This window comes from Zalophus californianus, chromosome 3 (genome assembly GCF_009762305.2).
Source record: "Zalophus californianus isolate mZalCal1 chromosome 3, mZalCal1.pri.v2, whole genome shotgun sequence".
NCBI classification, from domain to species: domain Eukaryota; kingdom Metazoa; phylum Chordata; class Mammalia; order Carnivora; family Otariidae; genus Zalophus; species Zalophus californianus.
The window spans coordinates 165,090,514-165,114,217 of NC_045597.1; the positions used below are offsets into that span (position 1 = coordinate 165,090,514).

Consider the following 23,704-nt stretch of genomic DNA (forward strand, 5'->3'; position numbering starts at 1 on the left):
GTCCCATTGAGTAAGAATGGCAAGGTAGAGCAAGGGTGGTGGCTGGTAACTGAGTTGAGCACCATTGAAACTGTTGCATGCTGAATTGAATTTTGAGCTTTTAAAAAAACGACTTGGTTAACTTTCAAACCACATGCTCCTATGGCTGTGCTCCTATGCTCAGGAATGGCATGAAAAGGGCTACATGCCTATTCTTTCCAAAGCATTGAGTTCTCCTGCTCCCACTCGCATTTTGCTGCTCTTTGAGTTATGGTCTCTGGTCTCTGACCCTAAGGACAGATGATTCTACTCCATTCTTTGTTTGGATGAGTTGCTCCCAGTGGATGACCCTCAAATTGAAAATGATGTTTCCCCTGTGAACTTCCAAAGCTTAAATTCAGTGTTCCTCATATGGTCAGTAACTCATTTGTGGATTGCTAGCATAATTTATGTAGTTTTGCTGTCTGCAGAGTAAAAGTGAGTTCCCATCATGAGTTCCCCATGGCCCTTGGGGAAGATGCTCGAAGAGACCCAGTCCCTAGACTATACTGGACCAAATGACAGAATCGGGAGATGAAACTCTCTCTACTTCCTTCCAAGTGACTTGGATTAATACTGGTATTATTTTCCATACCAAAGTCCAATTAGATGATGGAGGATTTTTAGTAATTGGGCCCTTTGGATTTTAAATCCTCTCAGGTCAGTGCCCATGAGGATAACCTTCAGTAAGAAGGACTCTGGGGCTTTGCACAGAAGGCAAATCTGATTTATAGATGGACATGGCATTACGTCTGTCACAAATACATTATGAATGGACGTTATACATTTTCTAACATACAGATCAACCCCCCCTTGGGAAATTATCCTTCATCCTAATGGATTACACCATAGTAAGTTCCTTGTAAAATTCATCCTAAATTTTCACTTTCTTAATTTCATTACACTGATGAGTCGAGATCCCTGTTTATCCTTTTGACTACATCTGAGGGATGTTAGAAGAATTAGACTAAAGTTTATAAATCACCTCACGATTCCCCAACTGAGCCCACAGAAACAGTAAAAAGCAGTCATAGATAATAAATAGGTGCTGATTTCTGCTCAACCTTCATACTGTACTGGGGCACAATGAGTACTCCCTCAATTAAGTAGATAAACGTTTTTCTTCTGAAATACGGGATGTCATCTAAACAGCACTCAACTAGCATTTCAAATGCTTAGCTGCCAAAGTTGGAATTTTGTTTCTTCACCCGGAGAGAATCATGTCGAGTGTTGGTTTCTTTTCTTTTTTTTCTTTTTCTTTCTCCCGTCTGCTGACCTCCTGCTCCATGATGCTTCCCTTCAGATTCTGAATCTTGGCTTCTCTGAAAGAAAGGCATCTAGGGCCTTCTTCCACAATGTGGCTCTAACCCTGGGATTGCACTCATTTAGGAAAAGCCACCGAAAGAGTGTGGTAGGACTTCTAACAGAATGACTGAGGTCAGCAGGTGAAGGTGGGCTCACTTCCTACTGGTACCCAGAGCCCCTTCTGCCCTGGGAAGGGACCCAGCTATTATGCGCTCCCCACTCAGTCGGTAGGGGTACTGGTACTTATGTTGGATCCCAAACAGTTCAATAATGTAATAAAATGCACGCTTCACATCTGTACTGTTAAATGCCTAAATCACAATGAAGATTGTTTCTTGACTTCACTCCATGCAGTGGAATTAATGTTCCCCATGAATTGGAGCACTGTATTCAGTTGTGAATAGCCTCTTGAGGTAGGCCAACTAGGTTAATTCAAGTTTGTTTTCTCTGGTTAGTTTAGGATTATGTGTTTCTCTGCTTGCCTGTGTTATGTCTCCCCTTCAAGATTACTTTTTTCATTTAAATGGCTCATTCTTTTAATCATCCAACATTTAGTGAGCATGAAACGTGCTGGACAACAAGTGTTAATAAACACCATCATAAAAGATCGTTGTAAGATAATACTCTAAGTAACTATTTAAAAGATATACTCTAGGCTCTTAGAAAATAGGAAGTGAATAGTTCTGTCAGAAGAGTTTCCCAGGGCGGTGGTGGGAAGGGCAAAGGACGAGATGAGCGGGACGAGAAAGTGTGCAGGTACGTGGGGGTCAGGAAAAGACCCGCGGTTTGGAAGGTGTATGCAGGGCGAAGTGGCAGGAAGTGGGGCTGCAAAGATGAGGCAGGGGAGGAGGGTGACAACGATGATGACCACAGTAGACTGTGAAACTGTGGATATCACACTGGGGAGTTTAAGCTTTATTCTAGGCATTGAGTCGTTTCTGTGAACCAAAGTAAGATGATTGTGTGTGTCTGTGTCTACATAAACCCACATACATACATCACACCTACATGTACATGCATACACGTGTACGCACAGACGTGTGTGTCTGGTGATACCTATATCATCTTTTAAATATGTCATATCATTCCAGCTATTCATCTTGTATATAAAAAGCACAGAAAATAGGCTCTTTTATGAGAGAAAGTAAGAATTCTCTCTCTCTCTCCCCCCTCTCCCTCCCCCCCTCATCCTTCCCTCTTTCCCTCCCTCCTTTCCTATTGCTCTCTCTCTCCCCCTCCCTTGACTCCACCCTTAACCTCTCTCTCTCTCTCTCCCACCCTCCTCCCTCTCTCTCTCTTCTCTCTCCCTCTCCCCCACCACCCTCTTTTTTTCTCTCTTCACTCTCTTTCCCAGGACTGTTTTTAGAACAGTATCACTGAAGAAGCTTCCATTGGCTTAGCCAGGGCTAGGCAGAGGTTCATAGAAATAAACTCAACAGAACGGGAAAAAAAAAAAAATCTCTCCAGGTGTTTTCCTTACTAAAAGACAGATCAGATTCCAGGTAACTGCAGCAGCATTGGCAACGACTCAGATTGACTGAACATATAAGTACACTCTATATGGATGATACATACTTTGTAGTTTACATGCGTCGGACCATTTAATCCACACAACCACCATTTGAGGTAGGTACTATTATTAACCACATTCATGATGAAAACTGAGATCAATGAGGGGAGAAGACCGAGGCTCAGAAGTGACCTTGCTCAAAGTTACACAGTGGGTGGGTGATGAGAATCGAGCCCAGCCAGTCTTGTCTGGAAGAAGCACTCCTAACCTCAGTGCTAGCCCCTTGTGCGGGCCAGAGACCACGCCACTCAGTGTCCAGTTAAAAACTCCGCAAGCAAGTCACTTTCCAGTTAGGATGGAGGGACCCGGGGCTCTGTAGGAACAGTGGTGCTCTTCAGGATCATCTTCCCATTGTGCCTCTCTCTTTAAACAAAAGAGTCTTACAAGGAATTTGTAACACCTGCCTTTTTCCTGGTCAAGGAGTGGCATGGATGTGTCAGATAATGTAGGAGCACAGACTTTGATCATTGCAACATCCTTTATGAGTATCATATGTAGTGACATATCGTTCATCCTACATGTATGTAGGAACTAGACAGTGAGCACTTTTTGGAAATGACAGATAGTTTGCAAATTGGCATTGACCCCTTAGGGCTTGGCCTCTAGAGGAAGCCTGTGTGCATGCTGCTGGCTGCATGGTTGGGTGCCCGTGCATCCAAGCCCCAAAGCCAGCCCATGCTCCTGGCCCTGTCCTCGCCTGCATCTCCACCAGATTTTTCACCAAGTGGAAGCACAGCTGTTATAATCAATGACCAGCTGTGTTTTATGTTCACAATGGCTATTAAAACCCATGCACAAGCATTGTTTCTGTACTATCTCCTCAGGAACATAGGGACCTGGCTTGCAAGCTTTAATCAGGTCACTGAACACAGTCTCCAAAGCTGAAGCCACCACCTCACCCCAGGTCACTGTCCAGAGCAAGTGATTCCTGCTCAAGTGGCATCATGATGAGGCCCAGTGAGGTTAGAGGTGTTTTCAAAGCATCGAAGGCAGAGAAGGAGGCTTTGGCGGAGACTCACAATTTGCAAACCTGCTCAGGAACAGAGGGGAGACTCTCGGCGCTGGTCTCCTTGTGCCCTTGTTCCTCATTTAAATATCAGTATTCAGCTTAGAGGGTAAGTCCAGGACGGCATTTCTAGACCCCATTAGCCACAGCTATGGCACCCCTCCCTGGTAGGGGAGACTGCCACTCTGCCATTATGCTACATTCATTTCTTTTTTTTTTTTTTTTTAAAGATTTTTTTTTATTTTTTTATTTGAGAGAGAGAGAATGAGAGATAGAGAGCACGAGAGGGAAGAGGGTCAGAGGGAGAAGCAGACTCCCTGCTGAGCAGGGAGCCCGATGTGGGACTCGATCCCGGGACTCCAGGATCATGACCTGAGCCGAAGGCAGTCGCTTAACCAACTGAGCCACCCAGGCGCCTGCTACATTCATTTCTTGGCTCGTATAAGAAACTTGGGCTGATTTTTGTTGTTGTTGTTGCTCTCGGTATATTTGCATAATTTTATAGCCTGAACGGAGTTCTTGATTTTGCAACATCATAATGAAAAACAGTGTGAACTGGCAGGTTGAGGGGCATGATTTGCAGCTGGTCTATCACTTCCGCTACTGGAAGCTTCAGCTTGAAGTATTATACAATTATCATATTTTACAGGACTTGAGCTTCTCTTTGCATCTGCTCATCGTTTGTTGTTGCTTTTTTAAAAACACTCTCTTTTAAGAGTTTTTTGGGAGTAGATGGATTGCCCGATACACTCGCTTTATACACTCTTCTCTTCATAGTATAAGTTCGTATAGTTCAGTGCTATTGAAATCAAAACACCAAGGTCTAACTGACATAATAACACGATGAGCTCTTTGGACAGGCTTTGGAGATTGAAAACAGTGATGAAGCAAATGCAACCCAGGGTTATAGCAGTATCTCTAACTGCCCCCTCTTCACTCATGGCCATTACCTTGATTAAAAGGTCTATAGAAGCCACGGTGGCTGTTCAGGATGCAAAAATTATTGCAGAAACTTCCTCTATTAATGGAAATTATTAGAGGATGGGAATGGTACTCGAACAGCAAGAATGACATTAATTATGCGAAAAGCAATCATATCTGGCAGTTGGCAGGCATGCATTATTCTTCAACACTCTTCCACGGGTTTGTGTCCAGCCAGCACTAGAAACCTAAAAGCTTTTTATTTGGCAAAGTTTCCAGAGCACTTGGACTTCCAGCTTATAAAAGATAATTTGGAAGGGAATTTTGTTGGTGAAATTGAAGAATTCAGTAATGAGTTCTGTGTAGATGAATCAATACCCAATTAAACGATTCTATCAAATCCAACTTTAAATGTTGACTTGGAAAAAAAATCACATTTTAAAGACTTTGAGAGCAAGATGCTATATATATATATATATATATATATATATATATATATATATATACATCTCACCAGACCAGCAAAGTTTTATTACCAGCCTGGTAAACGTAGGCAGTGTTCAGAATGATCCCAAGAGTTTGATGAATGGAGAGCTACTCAGGGCAGGAAGTATCTGTATACTAAAAATTAGAACAGATTGCAATAGCCTAGCTTATTTCCTTCCATTGTTCCCTTTCTCTTTTACAACACTTCTTTGTTTCTCCGGGTTTTTATTTCTCTTTCCATCGACACCCCTCTTTCAAGGCTCCCTCCTCTGTTCACCACTGTTTTGATGTTCTCACCACCTTCTACAGAATCTGTTTTTCTTATCTACTCCTACTTTTGCCTATTCTTGTCCCTTCACAGTCAGTAAATACAACCAATCAGAGCAACATTTGTTGCTATATTCATTCACACAGTAAGTATTTATTAAGCCCTTGATATGTTTAGGGCACTGACCTGACCATGGGAAGAGTTACCAAAACTGCAGGAGCCAGCATTCTGGAACGGGCACCAAAGTGCATGTTCAGGAGCTATAAAATATCCAGCGGGATCAAGTCATTGAATATGTGTGAGAGAGATGAGATGATAAAGCTGGAAAATTCGGTCGCTACAGGTTACTGAAAACTTTTATCTACTAGTTAATAGAAAATCATTAAATGGGGACACCTGGGCGGCTCAGTCAGATAAGCGTCTGCCTTCAGCTCAGATCATGATCTCAGGGTCCTGGGATTGAGCCCCATGTTGGGCTCTCTGCTCAGCAGGGAGTCGGCTTCTCTCTCTCTCTCTCTCTCTCTCTCTCTCTGTCTCTCTCTCAAATAAATAAATAAATAAATCTGAAAGAAAGAAAGAAAGAAAATCATTAAATGGACATGGGGGTTTGGTTTTTCAAACCAGGTTTTGACACAAGAACATCGATTTTCAGAATGTCATTTGTTTAATTCTCTTTTTCTCCTCCTCTTGTCTTCATTCATCTTTCTAGAACTTGAACTCTGCTGATACAATAGTCAGTTGCAAACTAACTTGGTTAATACAAATTTCAGACTAACGTGTGTGTGATTTCAGCATTAATGGTAGCATGGTCAGGTTACTTTGTCAGATCCACAGTAGCTGTGCCCAGTGGACACAGCAATCTGTCCTACCATGTAAGGTTCTCCTACTATGCTACTATTTTCAGCTCTTAGGAATCTTCCCTCACTCTAAGCAATTACACAACTGAGGTTCCTAATGGTTTGACTTACATGCGAGATCCAAGTTTAAATCTGAATTGTTAGAATGTATGTTTTAAAAATTATTTTTAAGGGAAAGGGAAAAATCAGAACTATGTAAACAAAAGAGCTTGAGAATGGCAGTCTTAATAAGACTTAATGGACAGCTGCCATAAAAACCTCCTTAAAAAAATGTTGATGGGGCGCCTGGGTGGCTCAGTTGTTTAAGCATCTGCCTTCGGCTCAGATCATGGTCCCAAGGTCCTGGGATGGAGCCCCGCATCAGGCTCCCTGCTCAGCAGGAAGCCTGCTTCTCCCTCTCCCACTCTCCCCTGCTTGTGTTCCCTCTCTCGTTGTGTCTCTCTGTCAAATAAATAAATAAAATCTTTAAAAAAAAATGTTGATGATACATGTTGTGTTATTTAACAGGTCATGTTCAAAAAGATAGCTAGCCATTATGGAAGCTGATTCTCTCTGTTAAGTGCCACTGAGTAGATGTGTGAGACGTCTGTTTTATGAACTCAGTAAATATTCATGAACAAGGTGATATGTCAGGCTTTGAGAATGCAGTGGCTCGAGAAAGCAAAATTGTCCCAACTCCAATGAAGCTCACTTGTCTTGTGTAAACGAAATTAATAGACTGACACCGTGCATGAATACTGAAAAAAAAAAAACCTGTACATTATACAGCCTGTTCTTGTTTATAAAACATAATTTTTTACTAAAACTTACTTTTGGTGTACCAAAAGTTAACATATAGGCATATATCAGTCCTCCAGCTATATGCAGTAACTATTCCCGAAAACTGGAGTTCAGTGGTCTGGCTGTGATGACCATGACCATAACAATCAACAAAGCTAAAAGGCAACCTACAGAATAGGAGAAGCTATTTGAAAATGACATATCTGATAAAGGGTTAGTATCCAAAATATATAAAAAAACTTTTAAAACTTAACACCCAAAAAATGAATAATCCAACTAAAAAATGGTCAGAAGACATGAACAGACATTTTTCCAAAGACACAGAGATGGCCAACTAACACATGAAAAGATGCTCAACATCATTGATCATCAGGGAAATGCAAATCAAAACTACAATGAGGTATCACCTCACACCTGTCAGAATGACTAAAATCAACAACATGAGAAACAAAACAGGTATTGGCAAGGATGGGGAAAAAAGGGAACCCTCTTGCACTGTTGGCAGAAGTGCAAACTGGTGCAGCCAATGTGGAAAACAGTATGGAGGGTCCTTAAAAAGTTAAAAATAGAACTACCCTATAATCCATCAATCACAATCCTAGGTATTTACCCAAAGAATACAAAATTACTAATTCAGAGGGATACATGCACCCCGATGTTTATAGCAGCATTAACTACAATAGCCAAATTATGGAAACAGCCCAAGTGCCCATCAATTGATGAGTGGATAAAGAAGATGTAGTATATATATATATACAATGGAGTATTACTCAGCCATAAAATGCTTGCAGACGGTCGTGTTTTCACATATCCCACCCCACTGCCCCCATACCCATAAGCTCATCTGAACGTTCAAGTCTTTTGTCTCTGTTCTTTGTTTGGGAACTAGAGCTATAGTAACTAGAATGATCACTGCCAACCTATGAGCGGCATTGAGAGTGGACTGAGTTCACATCTTGGCCTTGCCACTGTATGAACTTTTGGCACATTTCTTTAACTTTATCTGAACTCTCCTTCTCTCGTGTGTAACGTGAGGCAGAAATGGAAATGATAGCATTAATTCTAGCTCATGATACGGATCGCACAGTGTTGCAGAAAGTCATTTCTTTCTAGTCATCTTTTTTCTAGTAATGGGAGTGACTGGAACCTGCCCACAGACTGAACGAGGAAAACAAAACATTATGAGAAGCTTGAAATTTTACGTATGTTTACATTGTTTGGTCTTTATAAATGCAAGTATATTTTAAGTATACTAGAGAGCTTTCATCACTAAATATCCTTTGTAAGACCTATTAGTTAAAAGAGATAGTATGAACTCATAAGAAATAGTATGAATAAACTGTTACATCATTTTATGATTTGGCATATTTTGAGGGTCAACTTTTTTCTTTTAAAATGAGTAAAGAACACTGACTGTCACAGAGTATAATAAAAATAAAACAGGGGCGCCTGGGTGGCTCAGTTGATTGAGCATCTGACTCTTGTTTTCCGCTCAGGTCATGATCTCAGGATTGTGGGATCGAACCCTGCATCAGGCTTCGTGCTCAGCATGGAGTCTGCTTGAGATTCTCTCTCTCTGTCTCTCTCTCTCCCTCCACCCCTACCCTGCTCGCGCTCTCAATAATAAATAAGTAAGTAAATAAATAAATAAATAAATAAATAAAATATTTTTAAAAATAAAACAGCTGAGGCATAAATAACTCACACATAACATCCAAGAAATGAGTCAAAACCAAATTCAATAAATACTGGATACTAGCTGCTGGTGATTAATATTACTGACTGAGACTCCACTAAATTCCTGTTTACTCCATTCCTAGAAAATATAGGACAGGTAAACAGATTTATTAGGGTAATGTTTTTCCTAACACCTTCTCTTCATTCTTTTCATCAGAAATTGCCTTCTCTCAAGTAAAAGTTTAGATTTCAGCCAGTGTTGCAATATCTCTATCTGTAGGTGGACAGATGGGGAAAGGAAATGAGATGGTGTCTGGCTCTTTAATTAAAGATGTAGAGCCAGAGTGTGCTCTTCACGCTCACTGGCAAGACACATATGCACATGTGCGCGCACACGCACACACACACACACACACACACACACTCACTCACATGCAAAGTGCATCTGATAGATGAAGCCAAATTTGTAAAATCGTATCCATAATCATAGTTTCTATGGTAACTGTATCTTAGGACCAGGCACAAACAGAGCTGGGCAGGAGATGTCTGATTTTATTTTCTCTGAAGACAATCAGAAGAGAGATAATTCAGGTTATCAAGACGCCATGGCCCGGTGTACATATGGCTAGTACTTGGGTCATGCTAGCATAAGACTGAATGCTGAAATCCCAATGAATGTGTTATAATTTTATAATGTTCCAGATTACTTTGCTTTCTTTGTCATTCACCTTTAAAATAATTATGTTACAGATGTAGGGTTACCATATTAATGAGGTGGAAGCAGTTAACTTAATGTGGAAACTATATGCAAGATAACTTTTATAAATGTACATAAGTTAGAAGGGACTTTAAGAATTTATTTTTACTCTAGCATTTTCCAAGGGAGGAAAATATAGGCACAGAATGGTTAAAAGGCTTCCCCAAGAGTTATTTTTTAAAATATTTTTATTTGCTGTATTTTCTAAACTAGCAGATGTTCTAAACTAGTCTATAAACTGAATACCCAGTTATTTGACAAAATTACTGAAATTAAATTAGAGAAAATAAACACTTCAGAAATAATGGTTTGAAAGAGTGTGTGTACTTTTGCTTCTCTAGACAGCATATTTCTGAATACATATCTCCAGCATAATATACTTCACGTTGCCAAAGAGAAATCATTTACAACCTATTTTGATTAGCTTCTTTTTGTTTAAATGAAGTATGGTGAGTTTTGCTCCAAATATGTAGCATTTCAGCACAATGTCTTCGTATTCGATGCTCAAAGACAAGTTCCAAACTTCTTTAGACATTTTCATCATGTTGTTTCCTTCAAAAATCTTCAAGCCAGACCTATAGCTAAGTAAGAGGAATGTAATTAAAAGAAAGCTTCTGGAAACCGCTTAAAAATATCTGTCATGTTACCAACTTGAAATGAAAGGCGTGTTTCCTAAAATGGCATCTAAATTTTTATACTTTGCATCTTAATCTTATGATGGGTCTGGCAGCATGAAACGCACTTCTGTGTAATGGATCCGAGCAGGACCTATTTGTAAATGAGGATGTTGTGTAGAGGTGAATCAGCCAGACTGCAACTTTGCGGCACATTTCCGTCACAGCAGCTTTTAAACTTCCTCAGGAAAATTGACTTAGGGGACATAAATGACAACATTGGCAAAAACGTGTCCCAACCTGTGGGAACTGGGAAACATGTTAATTTTGAATTGTTTCCACTTTTTATCATCAGACATTTACAGAAAATCTTGTGTGATTTATTCTTTTATTTGTAATGAATTGTTAAAACATGTTTGAAAGGGCATTAAATCTACCCCTCTGCCATTAATCTGCAAATGGGAGAAATCGGGGGTTAAATGGCCTCTTTGGTATATTGCTTTGTGAAACTGCTGATTCCAGCAATACTGAGCTAGAAATACATACTAATTTAAGGAACCCTGAATGTAACCAGCAAGCTCCTTGCTTTTGTAGAGAAAAGACTAATAGCTTTATATTAACAAGGCTCTTAACATCCCAGCCAGCAGGCATTGAGTGAATGAAATTGGGAGAACTCCCATGGACTAAAAGCATCTTAATTCAACATTCCGCCTACACCAGACCCTCCTGATAGGCCGTCAGAGGCTGTCATAAGCCAGCCAAACAGGATCACCACCACAAGGTACACCAAGCATAGGCCTCTCTGGTTGTTTTTGAATAAGCTCTCTGAAGTTTCTCTTCCTGAGCTTTATTAGTAGAGAAAGATAAATATGCCCCAAATCTAAGCATAAGTTCTAACATTACATTGTTTTGGAAAAGACTAGGTTTCCCTTATGGCTCAAGTCAAAATTATTTCTATCAGACATATATTTAGGTCATTACATTAAAAAAAAAAAAAAAAAAAACCTGCTTGATACCAAGTGGGATAAAGGGCTTCTTTAAAAAAATTAATTGGATCAAAGCTGCTGACCTTATTTTTTTATGATGAGGGAAATTACCTAATAAGGAGTGCTGGAAGCAGGAACATTTCTGAGTCTTAGTGCACACCAAGTAAAATGAGAAATGAGCTTATAAATGCCTGTGCCGGTTCTCTTTCACCTCACTCCCTCCTAAAGTGGCTTGACTTCCTAAGGACCTAGCTACAACTTATAATTAGTTTCTCTTTGGCAATCCTCTATCTGCAAATTCCTACCCTCAATCCGCAGCTATTTGCAAGAATCTTGGTACCCGACATAATAATCCGTATTGCTGCTATTTCTGATTAGAATATAAAAGTTGATCAAGTTATAGGAGGAGATTAGATAAATTATGATTTATCCATAAATGGGATGTTATGTAGCTATTAAAATTTATGTTTGTGAAATGTATCTGGTAGCACAGCAAAATGCCAGTAATAAATAGTTGGGGGAGAAAACTTTATGCCCTTAAAATATGTATTTATTAAAAATGTTAACAGGGGTCATCTTTCAATGATTTAGGGAGAAAAATCAGTTCAATGTGTTTTTTAAATAATGGAACACAAATTTATTCCCATCATTTCCATTAACTAACACCGTGTCCCTGAAGGAGAGGACTTTTTCTCATCTCTCTGTTTTAGAGTACATAGCAAATGACTCCACTTAGGAGACACTAACAAATGTTTATTTCCTTGAAAGTATTAATCTTATTTTCTTAGCGTGATAGCATAAGACAGTACAACCAGTGTTTGGTTTTGGTTGTTTTGGGTTTTTCTTTCTTTTTGGGGGGAAGCGATAAAGATTTTCAGTACTGTGGAGTCCTGCCTTCTCTCCCCATCAATCCACAGAAATCACTCTCGATAAAGCACCGATCACCATCTCATTGCCAATTCCCACAGACACTTCTGCAGAACTTATGTTAGTCACTGTTCAGTTACAGAGAACAATATCCACTCCAGCTGGTTTAAGCAAGAACAAATTTATTATGCCATACTAATGGGCTTACAGAATCTCAAGGACAGCTAAAGAAACATAATCTTGGCTAAGCTTTCAGGAATGATTTCTCAAGCCACACTACAGAACGAGGCTACCAAGGGAGCTGCTGCCACCTCTCTAAGAAAGCTTTTGGTTCCAGAGCCACACAGCAATGCCTGTCTCAGGAGCCACCATAATTGGGAAAGTGCCACAATCAGGAAGCCATCTTTAGTGCTGCCAGCTCCAAAGCTAGCTGCAAAAGCTACACTCCACCCCAGAAACCTGCAATGACACATCTGCTAAAACTGCCAAGGAAGCCAAACACATCTTTAGTCATTGTTGTCAGAATAAACAGTGGAAGTGTGGCGGCTTCTTCAATGGCCCATCTTAAAACAGACCAGTACACTGACTACAAGGGCATTCTGGGAAAGGCCGGTCCAGCTTTCTGAGCCCTGTAGTTCAGGGTGACACTCTGCAAGGGGGGAGGTTTGGGTAAAGCACACCAACAAACCCTATTGACTACAGACCTTTTCTTACTGCAGTTCTTGACTACTTTTGACACTGTTGGCCACACCCTCATTCATGGAATGCTTTTTCTCTTGATTTCTACCATAGTGCTCTCTCCTAGTTGTCTTCCAGACCAACTGCTGGTCTAAACCTCCTCAGATTTCCTCCTGCGTTCAACTTGTGTTTGTCTGCCCCTTAAATTACAGTGTTCCTAAGAGTATTATTGGTATTCTTTTCTGTTTCCATTGCGTGTCTTTTCTTCTGTTCTGTGTCTACAGATTCTCCCTGGGCATTCTAACTCTTTCCCAAGGTTTTAGGTACCATCCATAGGCCAGGTATTTCCCAATTCTCCATCTCTAGCCCAGGCTTCAGTGTTAACAAACTTTTACACTCGTTTATCTATTAGACGCCACCATCAGATGGCCCATTCAAGCTCAGTATATCTAAGTATCCCCTCCTCCCACTGCTACCCTTGCCCCTAAATCTGGTCCCCCCTTATTCCCTCTTGGTGATGATTACCAAGTCCACCTAGTTGCTAAGCTCAGAAAATTGTACATTATTCTAGGCACATCCTTCCTATTAATCCTCAGTCAGTCCTACTGAACCTGTCCCCCTTAATATTCTTATATCACTCCCTTGCCTTTATCTTTTTTCTTTTTTTTAAGAAACTGTTTATTTTCTGTCAACCTTAGTTCCATTTTGTTTGCCTTCATGGAAGAGCACCTTAAGACCATTCGGTGGTTGTTCCTACCCATTCAGTAGCCTGAGCCGTGGGAGCTGCGGACCAGTCTTCAGTGGTCGGCTGAGCGCTCCAGTCCTCAGGAGGGAACTGCTGAAGAGGCACCGAGGGCCCCTGCTCACCTTCAGACCAGTCAGCGACCTCAGGCTGAATAGCAGTAAATCTAGGAGCTGGAGCCGTCCATTCATGCGGAAATTCCTCCTTGGTCACAGCCTTCTTAGCAGCGGCCTGCTCTTCCTTTTCAATCTCTTCAGGACCCTGTAGAAGTTCAGATCAGGCACGACCTGTCATGGGTTTTCATGGGAAATGGTGCCACGCATGCGCAGAACTTGCCTGGCCAACATCTACCACAGCAGACGCACTGAGTGAGCTCCCTTTTAGCAGGATTCATCAAGTTGCTCTGAAAGCAGGAAGGCCCAGTAATACCTGAGAGGCCCAGGCAGTTAAGAAATATGGAGAAAAGCAGGAGAAAACACAGGCCATTTGAAAATGTTTTCATTTTTTCTTAAAGTTCTGACACATTTGAATCGTACTTTTAGCCAGAATTGCTATGGAACTCCACCCATTGGGCCAGAATCCTTGGTGGTGTTGGTGAAAGACTCGCCCCTCGTGTAGCATGCTGCCTACACTTGTGAGTTCGTTGGCCAGCCAGTGGCCTCACTCCAAGCTCTAACAATGTGCGGGCCTTTATCCTTTTGTATATCCCCTAGGTTAGGCCTTCATCATCTCTGGCTCAAACTATCACTGGAACCTCCACACTATGGCAAAAGTAATCTCTCCACCCTGTAAACATGTCCCATCACTTATCAAGTAGTCATTCTTAATGACTTCACCATCACCTAAGGGTAAAACCAAGTTCCTTGGCATGGCATATGAGCTCCTCCAAGGTGTGGCCCATGAAGGTATCTCCAGAGCTTGGACTCTGGGTCAGACAGACCTGATCTTTGTCTCAGATTTTCCATGCACTGGCTGCATGACCTTGGGCAACTATTTAGTTTTCTCATTTTAAAAATGGGCCAACCATTGGGGTTATGGGAAAGATTGACTGGACTGATGAAAATAGAACATTAGCATTTTGCCTGACAAACAGTAAGTATCAAGTTAAGTGTTAAATTGTAGTAATGATCAAAGAAAAGCCAAATAAATGGATGGATAGTTCATGTTCATGGATAAGAAGACTTAATATTATCAAGATGTCAGTTCTTCCCAACTTGATCTATAGATTCAATGTGCTGCCTGCCAAAATCTTAGCAAGTTATTTTCTTGATTCTAAAGAATCTTAACAAACTGATTCTGAAGTTTATATGGTGAAGCAAAAGACCTAGAATAGCCAACATAATATTGAAGGAGTACAAAGTTGGAGGGCTAACCCTACCCAACTTCAAGACTTATTATAGAGCTATAGTAATCAAGACAGTGTGGTATTGGTGAAAGAATAGACAAATAGATCAATGAAACAGAATAGAGAGCACAGAAATAAACCCAAATAAATATTTATTTTTGTGTCTGACAAAGGTATAAAGATGATACAATGGAGCAAAGATAGTCTTTTCAAATGGTGCTGGAACAACTGGACATCCAACATGTAAAAAAAATGAATCTAGGGGCACCCGGGTGGCTCAGTCGTTAAGCATCTGCCTTTGGCTCAGGTCATGATCCCGGGGTCCTGGGATTGAGCCCCGCATCAGGCTCCCTGCTCAGCAGGAAGCCTGCTTCTCCCTCTCCCGCTCCCCCTGCTTGTGTTCCCTCTCTCACTGTGTCTCTGTCAAATAAATAAATAAAATCTTTAAAAAAAAAAATGAATCTAGACATGGACCTTACACCCTTTACAAAAATCAACATGAATCACTGACCCAAATTTAAAATGCAGAACTATAAAACTACTAGAAGATAACATAGAAAATAAATCTAGATGATCTTGGTTTTGGTAATGACTTTTTTAGATGTGACACCAAAGGCAAGATCCATGAAAGAAGGAATTGGTAACCTGAACTTCATTAAAATTAAAAAGTTCTGCTCTGCAATAAATACTGTCAAGAGAATAAAAAGATAAGCCACAGACTGGAAAAAAAAATGTTTGCAAAAGACACATATGACATGATAAAAGACTGTTACTGAAAACTACAAAGAACTCTTAAAACCCCATAATAAGAAAAGAAACAAACCAATTAAAACATGGACCAAAGATACCGTAACAGACACCCCAACAAAGAAGATATACAGATAGCAAATAAGCCTATGAAAAGATGCTCCACATCATAGGTCATCAGGAAAATGTAAATTAAAACGACAATAAGATATCACCACACACCCATTAGAATGGCCAAAATCTGGAACACTGACAACCCCAAATGCTGGTGAGGATGTGGAGCAACACGAACTCTCATTCATCACTAGAGGGAATGCAAAATGGTACCACCGCTTTGGAAGATAGTTCAGCAGTTTCATACTCTGACCATACAACCCAGCACCTGTACTATTTTGTATTTACATAAGGGCATTCATTGAAAACTTATCTTCACACAAAAATCTGCACACAATGTTTATAGTAGCTTTATTATTGCTAAAATTTGGAAGCCACCAAGATGTCCTTCAGTAGATGAATTGATAAAGTGGTATATCTGGACAATGCAATATTATTCACCACTAAAAAGAAATGAGTTGTCAAGCTTGAAAAGACATGGATGGTACTTAAATACATACTACTAAGTGAAATAAGACAGTATAAAAAAGGCTACACCCTGTAAGATTCCAACTACATGACATTCTGGAAAAGGCAAAACTATGGAAACAGTAAAAAGACCAGTGGTTGCCATGGGTTTGGAGAGAGGGAGGAATGAGTAGGCAGAGCATAAGGAATTTTTAGGGCAATGGAAATGATACTATAATGATGGATACATGTCATACATTTGTTCAAACACAATAGAATGCACATCCCCAATAGTGAGTCCTAATGTAAACTCTGGCCTTTGAGTGATGATGTGTTAGTGTAAGTTCATCAGTTGTAACAAATATAGCACATGTTGGGGGGTTGGTGATAATGGCAGAGTGTGTGGGGCAGTGGGATAGGAACTCTCTGTACCTTCCTCTGTTTTGCTGTGAACCTAGAAGTGCTCTAAAAAATCAAAGCCCATTAAGAAAAAAGTTGCCATAGTGGCAATAATGGCTATAGCCATAATAGTAGTGGCGGTGTTATTATTAGTATCCTTTTCCTTAATAGGCTCTGTTTCTTCCTTTACCAAAATCTTGACTTTCCCTGAAAACACAGTGCTTTTCTTTTTTTAAATGCCTCCATATTGTTTCATTTTTGTTCTTTCTACTTAGAATGCCTTCTCCTGCTACTCCTACACCTTCTTCCCCCAAAAACTTCTCCTCATTCATATTCAAGTTTTCGATGAAGCTTCAACACCCATATGAAGCTGTCTTCAACTCTGCCAGGTGGACTTTGGTATCTGTTTCTTCAGACTCCTACCGCCTCCTCTCTCATGCTGACACTCTAGCAGTGATCTCATTGTACCGTAATTGTTTGCAGGCCTGTCTCCTCTATATTCAACGCGATGAAGAAATCCAGCCCTTGTTCATTCCTTTAAATATATGCCTAGCATGGCATTGGGATACCATAGGTGCTCAGTAATCACTAAGTCCATGATTGCATTAAAGATGTCATGTTCATAGAGAAGCATGATATATGCACAATATAAATATAATAATGAAATATCTACACAGTTTGTGAAGAAGAGAATAAGTTTTGATATAGAAGCAGGCCACCCATCTTTGGTCTATGTTCTGCTACTTCCATGAAGTTTTTCCTGACACCTCCCGGTGTCACCTGTACTACTGTTAGTAACATCCTGAATGGCATGGGATCATACGTTGTCCTACATCATTCTTTAATTATTTCATTTCTGATGCTTGTTTTCCCAACAGCACTAAAACTTCCCTAAGATAGGGATCATCCTACATTTCATATAATCTCTTATGCTGGTAGCTCACCAGAAAGAAGAGGCACCGGGGTGCTGCCTCCTAGAGACACCAGAATGTGGACGGCCACCATTGGGCCAGGCCGGTTCTACCTAACAGTGCTGGAAGTATTAACTTGGAGTTTTGTGGCCACCAGAAAAAGATTACTTGTAAATGTCTAGAGCCATCCTAGGGATACATACGCATAATGCCCAACAATCACAATGAAGTGATCGTCAGCATAGTCTTGGTATTCATGCTAATTCTTCCTCCATAACCAATAGGTTAAAAACAAAACAGAGCTTAGATAGAAGTGGTTGAGGACAGGAGCTCTATCCTTCCCTTCTTTTTCTGTGACATTTCTTTATCCCCTGTTTGTCTGATACCATCCTTGTCTCTGATCTTTGTTAGAAAGGTTAGTGGTTTAAATCAGGGCTTTTATCCTAATACAGAGAATTCTCAGTCTCCCTGCAGTTGCTTCTAAGTTTGTATGTGCCAGTCTTCATCCTTACCTCAGTAATTCACTGGACTCTTGCCCTCTCAAATAATTCCGGTCATTCCTGTTCCATGTATTGGTGAAATATAAAGAGGTTTTGCAGGACACACTCTGAAGAGCCTTCTCTAATAATCTGACACTGGAAATAGTCTTTCTGACTCTAAATGGGTGTGTATACTTGTTTTGTAACACCTCTCACAATAAACCCTCCCTACACACACCACCCAAGCTGGGATGGTGGTTTCATAGAGAGCTGGAACCTTTGGCAGGAAGAAAATAACTTGCAAGTTGAATACTACCTAGAAAAATTTCCCCTACTGACTTGACACCGGTTCTTCCTGTGCTTACTAGCAAACTTTCCCTTCCTTCTTATAATGGTCCAGGTGTTCTGTTTACCCTTTCCATGCCCATTCCGTGAGGGCTAGCCCAGCATAAGAGCCAGCACATAAGCGATCCACAAAACCACACGTGTTGACATGAACAGGTGATGAATTGACAAGTCAACAAGTACTTTTAAATACCTGGATGTGTTCATCCTGGTTTTGATTGCTATGGTAGATGCAGAAGGACTATGTATAAAATCTTTACATTCACAGAACTAGCACACTTTATTGAGAACATACTGGGGCCAGGCACTGCTCTTCAGAGTCTCAGAGGCTGATGGAAGAGACCGGAAGAGAGGTGAACACAGGAAGTACAAAGGAAGGGAAAAAAATACTAAAGATCAACCCTAGTTAGAAAAGAGGCAATCACTTCTCTGTGGTAGTTCCTAAGGGACAGAACTAAGCAAGTTTTGGGTGAGGGAGGGCTTCATGGAAACTGCGGAGTAAACAGTTGTTTGTCTGTTAGTAAAGAACGTTTTCATGGAAAAGGTACTTTTTAAAAAATATGGTACTGGGACACCTGGGTGGCTTAGTCAGTTGGGTGTCTGCCTTTGGCTCAGGTTTTGATCCTAGCATCCTGGGATGGAGCCCTGTGTCAGACTCCCTGCTCAGAGTCTGCTTCTCCCTTTTGTGTTGCTCTCCTATTTGTGTTCTCTCTCTCTCTCTCTCTCTCTCTCTCTCTCTCTCTCTCAAACAAATAAATAAAATATTAGGAAAAAAAACAAAAACAAAAACACTGTCCTTGTCACAGCCAAAAGGAGCCTAAAGAGACATGATGACTAAATGTAATAGGGAATTCTGGAACAGGAAAGGGGTTGGGTAAAAATCCAAATCAACTGTGGGCTCTAGTTAACAATAATGTATCAATATTGATTCATTAATTGTAAAAAATGTACCACACTTACGTGAGATGTTAGGAATAGGGAAATTGAGTTCCAGGAACTCTGTACTATTTCTCAGTTTTTCTGTAAGTCTCAAACTGTTCTAAAAACTAAAGCATATGTAAAAGAAAAAAAAAATGGTCTTATAGCCTATAGAATCTCCCTGGCTTGGTGACAGGAAGGGGTCAGCTTGACAATGACCCTTTCTGAAAGAAGTGACTTTGTTGTGAAATGCCATGTTTGTGGCTTGGTTATCAGTTCCTATAGCAATAGTGAGATCTTGCTTGCTTTTCCATGGTTGATTTTTGGCAGGCAGTAGCAGCTGATTATAACTTTGCAATGCATTGTCAGTAACCAGGGTGTATAATGGATCTTCATCTCTAATTACTTTTCTCTCCACAGGTGTCTGGAAAGGGTCCAGATGGGAACGCACACAACGTCCGCTTTGAGGGGATGGAGAGACAGTACGCATCCTTACCCAGGTAGATCACTCAGGGGTCTCCTATCACCAGCTTACCTACAAATAATGTCTTTAGAGAAATCTACATGAAATAGAAATCTGGCTTTGAATTGGGGAATATGATATAATTTTCCCCACTGCCGTCTGCGACAACCCTCGTGCCATCTTCACAACTGTGCTAATAATTGGAACAGTTGTGGGTTATTTTTTAAGGGAAGAAAATAGTATATCATTGCAATTGAACATGCCAGCAAGAATATTGTATACAGAATCGAAATCCTAAGCCATTGCTATAAAAATAGTATTGAACATCCTGCACCAAGCTGAAGGACAATAAAATAGTAAATCCTCTGTCCTAGCAGTTACCTCCAAGGAAGGGTGAGCCAGCCTTAACCTTGGAGCTTCATGTGGGTGTTAAAAAGCTGGAGAGAAATGTGAACCTGGGAAGATGTTCTTTGCTTGATTTAGAATGTGACCGGGTTGGCTAGGCAGTCAGCAAATATTGCTGAAAGGTGCAGACACAGTGGGGGAAGGAAATAATCGCGTGGGAAAAGTTCGCTTGGTGATTCTGGCCCAACACGATCCACTTACACTGTAACTAGACACCCCTGAAAATGAGATACAATTCTCAAAGGCCTGTGCTCTTATCTCTGAGATGAAGAATAATTTGGGTCTGCTATCAGTAGCCCATGACAAAGAGGAAAACTTTCCAAGATTATGTCTAGTGCAGCTACTATGGGAGTGAAGCAGGAGTGTGAGAAATCGTGAGTTCGGGGGTGGGGGGGAACCAAACAAACAAAGAAAGGTTAATACCAGCCAGAAAACTGAAATGTTACAGAATATCTCCTTTTAAAAAGAGGGGTCAGGATCTTAAATAGAGCTTTTTCATCAAAGTGGAATTGTTGAAGTGTTATCCCAGAGGGAGTTACTGTGTTGAGTTTCACATTGGCTATAATTCTGTGTGTGAATTTACAAAAATACCATCCTGGATCTTGCAACAGGCATAGCCTAAGTGACCATCTGCTCTTACAAATAGTATGTTGATTTTCAAAAGTAATAAAATCTCAAATCTAGTGGAGAACCAATTGTTAACACTGATTGGGTGGGATACTCTAACAATATTTTAAAAGCCTCTATACAACTGTATATTATTTCTCTCCCTGTTCTCTTTTTTTGTATGTTGTCTCATAGTCTTTTCTCATTCTTGATTTCTTTCCTCTCTTTATTTTTCTCTGGCCTAGTATTTTGTTTTCATTTAAAAAAATGGAAGTCATCTCCAAAATTTGCTTTAAATATAACATTTCTGGCTCTCAATGTTGAAGTGTATGGAAATTGTGGTTAAGGCAGATGGAAAGTAGTATGTTCTTATGAGAGGGAAGAAAAAAAGAAAAAACTGGAAACAGTTTAACATCTTCCTGGCCAACTTGCACCAGACTGCAGAAATGGATTTTTTTTTTTTTTTTGGTACAAATCAAAAGCACAGAAATAACATTGAAAACTCCATAAATTTCACTCATTCATTTCCCATATATCTATTAATCATCTACTCTGTATCAAGCCCTGAGAATCTGGAAACCAGAGACATGGTACCAGTCCATCCTCAGGACCCTACTCTCTCAGACAGGAGGCAGCAAATCAACTTTTTATGACAATGCAACAAATGCTTAGTTTAGTAATTATTAGCAGAAAGTCCTCTGAATTTCCAACTCCTATTTATTTTCTACTAATAAGCCCTGAAATGCTCAATCATAGCTGACTCTCAACAAGTTTATTTTAGGATTAAACATTGCAGAGGGAGCTTTCTGACAAAGGCAATACATTTATGCTGTTTGTGGCTCTGGAGTTATCATCACAATGCATGAATTGACAAAATCCTGCCAGCCCCAAGAATATAACTGTAGCTGGAAGGGAAGCATCTCAGACCAAAAACAGTTTTGACCAACAGTGCACTCACACACGCGCGTGGTGGTAGGCGTGATTAGCTGCATGAGCAAACAGACCTTTGTGGCTACCTGGCAACCAGAAGTCACCATGATGGACAGTAAATGGAGCTCAGACAAATGCATGAGAGGTCCCTGGTACTAGTTTCCAAATGGAGCAGTTCCAGCTCAGTTTTCCATCTCAGCATCTCAAGGGGAGATGCAGAGCATCCTCACCGATGTGCCTCCAGTCCATGAGGGGCTCCATATTTAACCAACAAGATGCAGAATGCAGAGGCAGGGGACCCACTGCTGATCCAGCTCCGTGTGCCAGCGACATTTACCCTGGCTTTCTAGTCTCTCCCACCCTGGAGATTTTACTGTTCAGTAGACTGAATCACAGCAACTCCACTGCTCTCTCCCTCTGCCAGAAGAGAGAGGGGGGCGCATCTCTGTAGGCCCCGCATCCCCTCTTTGTCACAGAGGCAGAGAACTTTACAATATTTATGGAGTTAAATTTTTAATTAGAAATAGGAATAATTCAGGGGCGCCTGGGTGGCTCAGTCGGTTAAGTGTCCGGCTCTTGATTTCGGCTCAGGTCATGATCTCAGGGTCGTGGGATGGAGCCCTGCACCCCGGCTCCATGCTCAGCGGGGAGTCTGCTTCCCTCCCTCTCCCTCTCCCTCTGCCCTTTCCCTTGCTTGTGCTCTCTCTCTCTCTCTCAAATAAATAAAATAAATCTTTGAGAAAAATAGGAATAGTTCTATCTATGGGAAGTTGGTGGCCAACCTTATAGTGGACTAAATGTGCTCCTACCTGATTTGGTTCCCGTGAGGTTTGTGGAGAGCATCACATGAGTTTTTAAGTTATCTCAGTAATGCTGATTTATATGCCAAATTTGGAACCATTGACACACAGAAGATGTACACACACCCCTCCCGCGCCCCACTTCCCCAGGCAGGGAGTGAGCTAGTAGCCCTGGTCAAGAGTCCCCTGCTCTGCTTTCGTGGAATTCAGCCATCTTTAAAGTGGGCTCCTGCAAACTGCTGCCAGGCTAAAAGTCACTTCCTGCAGTAAAGCCAGAGCCCTAGCCAGCCCGGGGGAAAAAGACAATTCCTAGCACTTGGTAGTTAGGATGTTGCCTAAGGCTAAGGGCTAAGGATGTTAAGTATTACTGTTAAGCAATGTTAAATCTTCTGCCCCTGAAGAAAAATGACTTTATTTCTTGTCTCCTGAGGGTGGTGTTTTGGAAAGCAGAGCGCAGTTGTAATACAACCTCGCTAGCAAACACCAGCCTTTTACCAGGACCGATGTTTTACCATCCTGTCCAGCCCCCCATGTTGTCTGGTAGTAAACACAATGAAATGAGCATTCCCTTCTTCTTGCCCGACACAAATGATGACTCACTCTGAGTGAGTAGGGAAGCGGTCGTTTCCTAGGCTGCTGTAATGTGTGAACATCAGTGTATGTATTTTTGCAAGCAGCTGCTTTTTCACTTCAGCCTCCCAGCCCCGCTCTGTTTGTACAGGCCTCCTTGTGGTCAGTCCCTGCAGCAGAGAACACGCTACTCGCCCATCCCAAGCCTCCATTGTTCCCACCTGGCCCATCCCTGGCCCCATGGGACCCCATTAGTCCTTCTCTGCAGATGGTTCAGGGCATCGGCACATGATGTTGCTCTTCCGGGCTTGTAATCAAGTGTTGAGTCCTAAGGAGTGAGCAAAAACATCTCTTCTGTGGTCTTATGTATGCAGGCGGTGAAAGGTTGCTGGAAAAACTCATAGAAATGCCTTCACTGGTTCCACTACAAACTGCACATTATGCAGCCCCAGCTGGGCCCCTGCTGCTGTCCAGAATTCCTTTTAGTCATGCCGTCGACTCCCTTGACTATCCCACAGTGGCCATTCCAACCCTGTTCTACTCCCGTTAAATTCTGTGACGATGACTAAACCCCCCAAGTCCCATCTCTAGAGATGACCTCACTTCCTCTCCTTTATGACCTTGAGACACTCAACATGAGCTCCTCCACTTCTGCTCCCCACAATTCAGACTCGCTGTCCTCACTGACCACAC

General features: G+C 41.2%; 1 protein-coding gene and 1 non-coding gene across 12 annotated transcripts in view; one reads left to right on the forward strand and one right to left on the reverse strand.

Annotated features, from left to right (window-relative positions):
- PARD3B (par-3 family cell polarity regulator beta) overlaps window positions 1–23,704 on the forward strand; it is a 1,014,396-nt gene that overhangs the window by 940,040 nt on the left and 50,652 nt on the right. For all 11 annotated transcript variants that reach the window (XR_003519077.1, XM_027589187.1, XM_027589179.1 and 8 more), the window contains one exon: window positions 19,658–19,737. Coding sequence is in view for 10 of the 11 variants with exons in the window: in XM_027589187.1 (XP_027444988.1) it covers window positions 19,658–19,737 (80 nt within the window). In the remaining variant the exon portion in view is untranslated. The remainder of the gene's footprint in view (window positions 1–19,657; window positions 19,738–23,704) is intronic.
- Window positions 14,067–14,219, reverse strand: LOC113921180. The gene has a single exon (XR_003519576.1). It is a non-coding gene; the product is annotated as a small nucleolar RNA SNORA62/SNORA6 family (small nucleolar RNA).